The 10,843-nt window shown below is 40.3% G+C and overlaps 2 protein-coding genes across 2 annotated transcripts in view; both read left to right on the top strand.

Moving 5' to 3' along the window:
* The first annotated feature begins 4,112 nt into the window (after positions 1 to 4,112).
* Positions 4,113 to 6,872, top strand: LOC307043884 (tripartite motif-containing protein 16-like). Its single transcript, XM_079688814.1, has 2 exons — positions 4,113 to 4,670; positions 4,869 to 6,872. Exons 1-2 carry the CDS (start codon positions 4,343 to 4,345, stop codon positions 5,996 to 5,998), a joined length of 1,458 nt encoding a protein of 485 aa, XP_079544940.1. The 5' UTR covers positions 4,113 to 4,342; the 3' UTR covers positions 5,999 to 6,872.
* Positions 6,873 to 7,957: 1,085 nt separating this feature from the next.
* Positions 7,958 to 10,843, top strand: part of gucd1 (guanylyl cyclase domain containing 1) — a 6,846-nt gene continuing 3,960 nt past the window's right edge. The window contains exons 1-3 of the mRNA XM_079687081.1: positions 7,958 to 8,317; positions 8,756 to 8,840; positions 10,477 to 10,708. Coding sequence (XP_079543207.1) covers positions 8,311 to 8,317; positions 8,756 to 8,840; positions 10,477 to 10,708 — 324 coding nt within the window. The 5' untranslated portion in view covers positions 7,958 to 8,310. The remainder of the gene's footprint in view (positions 8,318 to 8,755; positions 8,841 to 10,476; positions 10,709 to 10,843) is intronic.

Genomic DNA, 10,843 nt, shown 5'->3' with positions numbered 1-10,843 from the left:
GTCTCAATTTAACCCCATTAAATATTTTGGAAACTTAACTACACACGTGTTCAGTTTGACACTATATTGAAATGTAAAAGTTTAATTAATATTAGCTATATAACACGTGGCAGAAACATACCTAATCGTCTGCTTTTTTCAAACAGTTTAGCAGAATATTAATTTTTCTATAGTTACAAATATACTCTTTGCTGCTCTCTGGTGGACAAACCGTGTACTGCTAGAGCAGCCTCCCTCTCCTCCATCCTCATCCTTCTGAAGCTTTTTCAGCGTTGACATTAAACCACCAGTTCTCTTTCACACCCTCCAAGAACTGTGAGTTTCTGGCTCTGCACTCTCGCTGCATACCTCCTGCCTCAAAGACCTACAGGGTAACTTGGAGAGGATCTGTACTTTAATTCAATCGGCTCCAAGGTTTGCTCTCAAGACTTCTCCTGCTAAAACTTTACAGAAGACACTAAACTGCTTCCCTCTTTTCCACGGTCTGAAACACAGGTGGTCTTATGTATCTCTGCTTGTCCGGCTAACATCTCCCAGTGGATGCTTGCACACCACCTGAAGCTCAACCCAGACAAGACAGAACAGCTCTTCCTTCCAGGTGAAGACTCTCCCATCCATGATCTCTCCATCAACACCGGCACCTCTGTTATTTCCCAAACTCACACTGCCAGGAATCTGACTGTGATATTCAATGAACAACTTTCCGTTCACTGCTAACATGGCTGCTCCTCCGCTCCTACTCAACATAAGGATACATGTCCTTCTGACCCAGAATGCAACAAAGGTCCTTGTCCTCTCACATCTTGATTACTAAAACTCTGGGACTCCCTCCTGGCTGGTCTACCTGCAAGCACCATCCAACCTTTACAACTCATGTACCTTTTCAACCTCCCTAAGTTGTTCCTATAGACACACCACTCCTCCGCCTTCACTGGCTGCAGTGGCTGCCTGAGCCAGGATGTTGTTCCCTCGTGCTTCAAGGTAACCACCATCATACCTGTGCCGAAGAAGTAATCACGATCCTGCTTCAATGACTTCCGCCTCGTAGCGCTGTCTTCCACCATCATGGAGTGCTTTGAGAGGTCATGAAGCAAATCAAATCTGATGAGACCCACTGCAGGAGGGAGGTGAACCAGCTGGCCACGTGGTGCATAGATAAGAATCTCTTTCTCAATGTGGACAAAACAAAGGAGATTGTTGACGACTTCAGGAGAAACTACATCCAACACCCCCACCCACTGACCATCGGTGGTGCTGCTGTGGAGCAGGTGAGCTGCACTAAATTCCTGGGGGTGCACATCACCGAGGACCTCTCCTGGACCAACAACACCACGTCAATCAGCAAGAAAGCCCAACAGCGCCTCTAATTCGTCCCTCCCCCCTGCCCCCACTGGACTATAACACCACACACACAGAGACTAAAATCCAGCACAGGACACTTTTTGTTACGCTGCTATGGACAGTCTTGCACTAATGTACATTTTCAAAGATATTGAAGTGACTGTTATTTTTGTATATATTGATTGTTGTGCTTTTATTTAGGTCGTAATATGTGCATATGTATAGATGTGCCTTTGATTGTGTATATATATATATATATATATAGGTATATACATATTTGCATACATTTTTTAATATATATTTGTTTTTGTATTCAGGATTGTGGGAAACGGTATTTCGATCTCTCTGTCTGTACACACAAACTGAAAGATTGACAATAAAGTTGACTTTGTGACTTTGAAGGAGAACTGGTGGTTTAATGTCAACACTGAAAAAGCTTCAGAAAGATGAGGATGGATGAGAGGGAGGCTGCTCTAGCAGAGCACGGTTTGTCCGCCAGAGAACAGCAAAGAATATATTTTTAACTATAGAAAAATGTATATTAAGTTAAATTGTTTGAAAAAGGCGGACAATTATGTATGTTTCTGCCACGTGTTTTATAGCTCGTAATCAATACACTTTTAAATATCAACTTGAGTTCCAATGTGTCCATTGACAAACTATAAAACTCAACACATGTGCATTAAAGTTTCCAATACAATTAATGGGGTTAAATTAAGACTCATGATATTGCTTTTCAACACATTTCTGTTTAGAAAGTCATTATGAAATTGTTTGTAAGATGTTTATACATGCATTGCTGTGACTTTCAGAGGCACATCTCACTGACAGCAGGCTCATATTTTCAACAGAAAATCTGGTTCAAGTGCACCTTCTAGTGTTGAAAGGCAACTAGACCAGCTAAAACATTACATTTTATGACTAGTCAGCACATTTCTTGCTTTCTTAGTTTGCTTATATTTTGGCAAGCACCTTCTTAGAACTCAAGAATGAAATGTATCAGTGACCGATCTGTGTGACACTCCTATGATGTGTTAATGTGTGCAATAGCTGCTGGGATAACACTGTTTTTATACCGCTTCGTTCTACTCTTTGGGACAAGTAACCTCCGGCCCGAAGGAAGAAGCTTAAATTCTGAGTGCAGAGGGTGGGAGTCATCGTCTAATATGGAGCTGGATAACCGCTGTAACTGCCTGAGGTACAGGGTCTCCAGGTTTAGCTGTGGCTCACCAGTCAGTCTGATGGACCACTTTACCATCTGACTCAGAGTAGACATTTTCCTTGTATTCCTTGAGTGTGTGTTCACCTTGTTACAAGGAAAATGTCCACTCTGAGTCAGATCACCAACACCAACAAGGTGTGTCTTAAAGGTCCCGTGTCATGGCCATTTCTACTGATCATAATTCCATTGTTGAGGTCTACTAGAATAGATTTATATTGTGCAATTTTCCAAACTCACATTGGTTTCTCATCCAGCATCTCTGTATGTGTTAGTGTCTTCACTCTCTGTCCTAAACGGCTTGTTGGAGCTCCTTTTATCATAAAGTACATTTATTCAAGTACTTTATTTAATTACAATTGCCATACTCTGTTACAGTAAAAGTCCTGCATAATCTATCTAGATCTAGATCCTAATCTATTTGTTGTTTTGTCTGTCTGACTGTTTGTTTGACTGCCTTTTGTTTTTGTTTTGTTTGTTTCTACTCCGGTTCTTCTCTGTAAAGCGACCTTGGGTCTCATGAAAGGCGCCATATAAATCCAAGCTATTATTATGAATCCTTTTTTATTACAGTTATTTTTTAATGTCATTTATTTAGTTGTGTTAGTTTTATATTGTTTTTATTACTTAAACATATATATCATCAATGGGAGAACCCTTCAAATCCTCTTTAACCTACACCGTGTGCAAAATGCTACTCCTTCCACATTCTTTCAGCTAGAGACTTTATTCCAACTTTAAAATGGTCACAAGACATTCAGCTATTAAAGTTGTATTCTTCACATCTTTAACAGTTCTTGAATTATCAATGTTTAAGTTTTGGTAAATGTTCAGTCCGTGTTAGATTTTATTATGGGTGTCTATGGGAGGGGCTCTTCAGAGCTAGAGGGCGTGACATCATCACTTAGAGTAGAGGGTCTTTCAAATCTTCTGAAAATATATTTTGAAACTGCTCTCACACCCAAAATATACACTCTATCAAATCATTTCAAAAGATTTCAGGAGCATTATTAGTCTGGCCTGCTCAATTGGCTTCATCATATCCCTCCCTCTCCTTCGGTTATGGCTAGAAAGGATCCGTCTTGTGTAAATATGACGTCACGTTCTCGTTGTAACTCTCGTTGAAGCGGCTCGGAAAAACATCTACAGCAGTAACATGCAACATACGCATTAAATGCAGCAGCAATATTAATAGAGAAACATCAGACATAATAGTGAAACACTGAAAGGGAACATTTTATTGCATCAGGGGCTATCTTGGGACTTTTACTGCGACAACATTGACTTGTCTGTGAATAAAAAATAAACCAGTGTTGGTGATCTACAGTGTTGTCATTCTTCTTTGAACAGCAAAACCACTAACACCCTATTTCAACAATCACACTCCCTGTAATTGATATAATTAATAGATAGTTTAGCTTCTCACCATCATTTGATATGGCCCACTGATGTTAACGATCGTAACTGAAAGGCTGCCTGCCAAACGTAGACATTCATCCACGTGACTTGCAAACTCTCGCGAGAGTTTTACACTGGACGGATCCTTTCTAGCCATAACCCTCTTCTTCCTGCTCTCAGACGCAGCCAGCTCCACTCTGTACTTCCTGGTTCCTCCCCTTCAGATCCACACTGAGGAGGAGGGGTGTAACCAACATGTGGGTAAAGTACAAGAGCTGATAAGCCACATTCACTGCACACACACATGCTGTTCAGATAACCTGTCACAATAGTTTCAGCTTTCAGGAAGTGAAACTCACACACTCGCTGCTACTGAGAGGTGAAATGGCGCAGAAAGGAGTTCAGCTGGACCGGGAAACCTTCTCTTGTTCCATCTGTCTGGATCTACTGAAGGATCCGGTCACTATTCCCTGTGGACACAGCTACTGCATGAAGTGTATTAAACAGCACTGGGATGGAGAGCTAATCCACAGCTGCCCTCAGTGCAGGCAGAGCTTCACACCGAGGCCTGTCCTGCTGAAAAACACCATGTTAGCAGCTTTAGTGGAGGAGCTGAAGAAGACTGGACCCCCACCTGCTCCTGCTGATCTCTGCTATGCTGGAGCTGGAGATGTGTCCTGTGATGTCTGCACTGGGAGGAAGCTGAGAGCCTGTAAGTCCTGCCTCGTGTGTCTTATATCTTACTGCAAGAAACACCTCCAGTCTCATTATAACGTAGCTCAATTAAAGAAACACAAGCTGGTGGAGCCCTCCAAGAAGCTCCAGGAGAACATCTGCTCTCGTCACGACGAGGTGATGAAGCTGTTCTGCCGCACTGATCAGCAGAGTATCTGTTCTCTCTGCTCTGTAGACGAACACAAAGGCCACGACACGGTGTCAGCTGCAGCAGAGAGGACTGAGAGGCAGAGAGAGCTGGAGGGGAGTCGACTAAACATCCAGCAGAGAATCCAGGACGGAGAGAAGGAGGTGAAGCTGCTTCAGCAGGAGGTGGAGGCCGTCAATGGCTCTGCTGAGAAAGCAGTGGAGGACAGTGAGAAGATGTTCACTGAGCTGATCCGTCTCATGGAGAAAAGAAGCTCTGATGTGAAGCAGCAGCTCAGATCCCAGCAGGAGAGAGAAGTGAGTGGAGTCAGAGAGCTCCAGGAGAAGCTGGAGCAGGAGATCTCTGAGCTGAAGAGGAGAGACGCTGAGCTGAAGCTGCTGTCTCACACAGAGGATCACAACCACTTTCTGCTCAGCTACCCCTCCTCACTGCCAGCCCTCAGTGAAGCTACACACTCCTCCAGCATCAACATCCGTCCTCTGAGATACTTTGAGGACGTGACGGCGGCCCTGTCAGCAGTCAGAGACAAACTACAGGACGTCCTGAGAGAGGAATGGACAAATGTCTCACCGACTGAAGTGGATGTGTTACTGTCAGCAGCAGAGCCCACCACCAGAGCTGGGTTCTTAACATATTCACAGGAGATCACTCTGGATCCAAACACAGCACACACATGGCTGGTATTATCTGAGGGGAGCAGAAAAGCAACACTCATGAGACAAGAACAGTCTTATTCTAGTCACCCAGACAGATTCACTTATTATGCTCAGGTCCTGAGTAGAGAGAGTCTGACTGGACGTTGTTACTGGGAGGTGGAGCGGAGAGGGTTAGGAGTTAGTTTAGCAGTCTCATACAAGAATATCAGCAGAGCAGGGAGGGAGAGTATATTTGGATACAATGACAAATCTTGGTCCTTAGAGTGTTTCCATAACAGTTATTCATTTCTTTACAACAGCATCAACCCTCCCGTCTCAGGTCCTGTGTCCTCCAGAGTAGGAGTGTACCTGGATCACAGAGCAGGTGTTCTGTCCTTCTACAGCGTCTCTGAAACCATGACTCTCCTCCACAGAGTCCAGACCACGTTCACTCAGCCGCTACATGCTGGAATTCGGCCTTATCATTGTGGAGACACTGCTGAGTTTTGTAAACTCAAATAGCCTGAAGTCCTTGAAGGAACTCTTCTACTTCTTAAACTCACCGTGTGTCCATCAGAGCTGATTGTCCATGTCTTCACTGCAGAGATCAGCTGTCAATCAAACATGATGGGCGGGGCTTCAACATCTTCTCACGAGTTGTTCTGTAGATGTTGGACTTTCTTCCGGCTCCTTCCTGTGTCTGTGTAGCCATGGAGGCTGCTCAGGAGGATCCTTGTTCACCTGAACTGATTTGTAAACTTTGCTCTAAATCTGTGTTGGATATTTCTTTTGATTCTTGTTGTTGTTTCTCTTGTAATGCACGAGTCTTCAGAGAGAAAGCAGCAGAGCTTCTTTTATTCTACACATTTTATTCTGGTTCTAAAACAACAGAGACATTTATAATCACATGTATTATTCTGACAGGTTAAATGTTATTGTTGCCCAAATTAACTAACACATGAGTTCCCAGATGGTTATAACACTTATTTCATCATCACATGTTTATTTAAAATGATATTACTTCCTGTCATGATCATAATCAATCAATACATCATTTATTATTCTGCTGTAAATAGCTTAGAGTCTTTGCTCGGGAAATACATTGTCTAATATTACAGTTATTGTTTGCAGACTAATTGTTGTTGTTGTTGTTGTTGTTGTTGTTGTCCAAATAGAAAGTGGGCACTCTGATGTTTTATAGAACATAACTTATCATGATAATAATCAATAAGGACATCATGTCTGATTCTGTTTGAAATAGCTGAGATGAAACACATTCATGGTGTGGAGAAAGAGAAACTGATCATGAAATCATTGAACACACTTTACTGATGGGATGTGTGATCAAATGAAATGTTTGGATCACTAATAAAGGTTTGTCTTTCAAAAACAAAAACAGGATGTTGTTCTTGTGTTATGTCCAAGGTGCCATACGAAGCTGATGGAGAACATGTGGAAGTGATCTGAGACTATAACTCAGTTTCCTCCTGAAACAAAGCACAGAGCTCCTCCTCACTCAGTCTGACCCCTCCCTCACTGAAACATCTTTGTACGCATAGCTATATATCACAGGAGGGTTGCTTTAATACACATTTACTGTAGTTGTTTAAACCTTTTCAACTTCTCTTTGAAATATTAAGCTTCATCACTATTTGTCCTACTCTTCCAGTTTAACATTTCACTTTCAAGCTTTCAACAAAGTCAGTGCATTTGAGCTGTAACAATTCTGATTCAAAGCATTTCTCCGCTAAGTTCAGCCGTTTGTAGCTAAAAGCAGCTACAGTCATTCAACTGTTACAATATTCAGCTTTTTCTGATAAATTCAGCAACAAATGTGCGCAGCTTACAGCATTTGCACGCATTTTCAGCAGGAAATGCATTTCCTAGTTGTATCTTGTGCCTCTACCGTGACATATTTCACCAAACACGTTACTTACAGATAAACAAATATACAGTAGCTGCCAGCGTTAAGTGATCACCTCTGATATGCACATTTCACTACCTGTCTGTTTTTAAACACTGTGATTTGAACTGTATTTATTTATCGTATGTATGCAAATGTGTGTACGTATAACCATATTGCTGTTGCTGTTGATGTGCAGATGTACACGGACAGGATTGCTTTTTAATTTTGCTCCTACCTGTACAATGACATTAATAGAACAGTCTCCACAACTCAACTTTATTAACACTCAGAATTAAATTAATTGTATAAAAACTGATATAATGGAAAAAAATAGAGCCAATTTTGAAAGCAAATGCAAAGGAAAAATGTACTATGTTTTATTTGCGATTAATTTGTTTGTGCTTTTTTAATATATATTAGGTTTGTTTTAACTATTATTATTATTTCGTGCCAACAGGCTTTTGATTTGATTTATTAATGAATTATTTTGTTATATATTTTTTTATTTTTTTATTTCCTGCTATCATTGCTTCACCCTCCAGTCCAGCAGGTGGCGCTAATACACCAGGTCGGTTTGCCTAATTAATTCAACGAAGAAGAAGCAGCTTCTCAGCCAGTGTGCTAGCTAACAAACAGCGAAGTGAAGCATAGCCTGTCTTAGCTAGAGCCACCACCATAACAACGTACTAAAAATGACTTTTCTTACTTTCATCCCTTACTTGTTGAGTTAACTAACAACTGTATGGTGCTGCGGTGGTGTGAGACGAGGAGCTAGCCTCGCAGCTAACCTGCTAAAGGACTATTTATAACTGTTAGCTGGTTAGCTGCTAGTTAGCATCCATGGAGAAGAAACCCAACTCTAACATTCTGTAAACAAGACGCTCCAGCTGGTCTTTAATTTGCCCAATTAAAGACAGAATACAACAGAATGACAGGTGAGTGATGGCAACATATTTAAATATAAACTTGGATAGATAAATGCGTTTTAAAGGCAGCAGTTACTAATGAAAACTGTCAAAGCTATGGGCGACAGTGTTAAATTGAGCTTGATGAGATATGGCTAAAATGCATGATCTGTTTGGTATTTTGAAAAATAAAAAGTATAAATATGTCTTATATAGGTATGGTCCTACACTATACTATTCAAATATAGCATGATAGGTCCACTTTAATACTTGAACTCTTTCCACTTGTAGACGTGTTACGAAACAGTAAATCTTATTGGTGTTTGAACCCAAACTATCACGCTCCAGATAGCTTATCAGGGTCGTGTCTCCATTCTGTCTTTTATTTGTAACAAATGTTGTACTGTACATTTTCACCATTGTCCATGAACAGTTTTTAACTAATAACTCCACCTGTGGTTTTCTCAGAGGATGCCGTCTTGTTGAACGTTCCTGTCATTCGGCAGCTGTACCACTGGGACTGTGGCTTAGCCTGCTCCAGGATGGTGCTGAAGTAAGTGCTCAGAAGAGTTATATTCAACATTTGTTTGCATTATATGACATTATCAGAATCGAGTTTAGTGTCAGGTACGTTTACACATACAAGGAATTTGCTTTGGTATCTGGTGGTGTGAACATAAACGATCTCAAAAAATAAATATATAAGTAAAAAAACAAGTATTTTTTTAAGAAGCAATTTAGCATTAAAAAAGGATGTTAAAGACAAGTATTTAGACCACGTTTAAATCAGAATACCTTTATTATTCCCAAAGAGGGGAAATGTACATTGGTTACAGCAGAAAAGAGCCACATGTACCTAAGTAGCATGCACCAACTATGCCTAACCCATAGTTGGTGGTGAACAACAAGGAGTGTTACAGTCTGTGAAATGTAACTATACAAATAACCTAAAAGCTAAAAAACAAAAACACTTAGGAGAATGAGTATATGGCAAACTACAGAGTATTATATTTTAAAGTGGAGGGCTGTGCAAAAAAGTTCAAAAAGCAGTCTGAGAGTTGAGCATGATTACAGTAGTAAGAAACACAATGGTCTTCTTAATAATTACAGTCAGTCAACATTAAGTCAAAAAAACATTTAACTTCTCGTTTTAAGAAACCTGATCCCACTGTCTTGACATCAGAAAGGTCAGATTAAGGCCGTGTTGGAAAGGTTGTTGTTTTTCAATGTAAAATGCTAAAGATTACTAGTTACCCTGTTGAAGTATTAAGTAACGTGACTATTTAATAACCTTAACAAAGTTATGTAACTTCATACATATTGTTACTAATGTTTTAAACTGCCAATAAACAAGGCAGCGTAAACCTAGCAAACGCAGTCAACACTGATTACTGTCAATCTTTATTTAAAAGTGAGTCAAAATACCTTGAATTAAGATTGAAACACACTTACACAAAAATAAGGCGTAATGCGTGATAAAAAAAGTTTGGTTTTATTGTATACAGTGGGGCAAAAAAGTATTTAGTCAGCCACCAATTGTGAAAGTTCTCCCACTTAAAAAGATGAGAGAGGCCTGTAATTTTCATTTTCATCCTAGGTACACTTCAACTATGTTACTACGACAAATCTTAGGCTAAAAAGGGTATTTTCTGTTTTTAAAAAAGCCTTCCTGTGTGAGGCATGAATCAAAAATGATTTTATGTCTCTAATTAGACTAAGATGTGGTAATTACATGCATGCAACTTCATCGCATTTAGTCGTGTAACAAATGCAGGCACATGCGTTCACCATTGCGTTGAATATGGATCTCTGGGATGGTCCTCTGCATAAAAGAAGATTATTACGCACCCTATCACCAGAGAAAAGTGGGGATAATAAGCAGACTACAATTTGAAAACATTCATCTCTCTTTAAGTCTCAATGTGCTATATGAATAAACTAACAGTCTCTTTAAACTTTGTACATTTTGTATTCTAACTGTATTTGTGTCATTGTGTTTTGTACCCATTCGTTGGTATTTTCACATTTATCTTGTCATTTGACTTTATTCTCAGATGTTTGTTGTTTTTACATTATCATTCATGTGTGTTGATTTGTGAAGCCCTCTGAGACACATGTGGCTTGTGATATTGGGCTATATAAATACATTTGAATTGAATTGAATTGAATTGAACTGTCCAATCTTGCAGGTACCTGCACCCAATCAGTGACAAGGAGTTCCAGAGAGCATGCTGGGAGCTGAAGCTGACGGAGAGTGTGTGGACTATCGACCTGGCCTACCTCATGTGCCATCTAGGAATCAAACACTGCTTTTGCACGCAGACTCTGGGTGTTGATAAAGGCTTTAGGAATCAGGTTAGTCTTACTCGGAGATGGCAAAGTACACACATCCTTTACTCAAGTAGTAGTACAGATACTCCTGTTTAAAAATACTCGAGTAAAGAAGTTTAGTCAGTACTTCTACTTTTACCAAAGTAAAAGTAAAGAGGCTTTGAAATGTACCTAAGTAAAAAGTACCCATAACTAGCAGCTGTTTTAAAGAGTACCTGACCTCCC

This window comes from Notothenia rossii (genome assembly GCF_949606895.1).
Source record: "Notothenia rossii genome assembly, chromosome: 6".
NCBI lineage: Eukaryota > Metazoa > Chordata > Actinopteri > Perciformes > Nototheniidae > Notothenia > Notothenia rossii.
This window is presented reverse-complemented; position numbering and strand designations above follow the sequence as displayed.

Coding starts and splice junctions, on each gene's coding strand:
- LOC307043884 (XM_079688814.1), top strand. CDS start 4,343: ATGGCGCAGAAAGGAGTTCAGCTGGACCGGGAAACCTTCTCTTGTTCC. Junction 4,671..4,868: donor TGGGAGGAAGCTGAGAGCCT/GTAAGTCCTGCC, acceptor TCTGCTCTGTAG/ACGAACACAAAGGCCACGAC.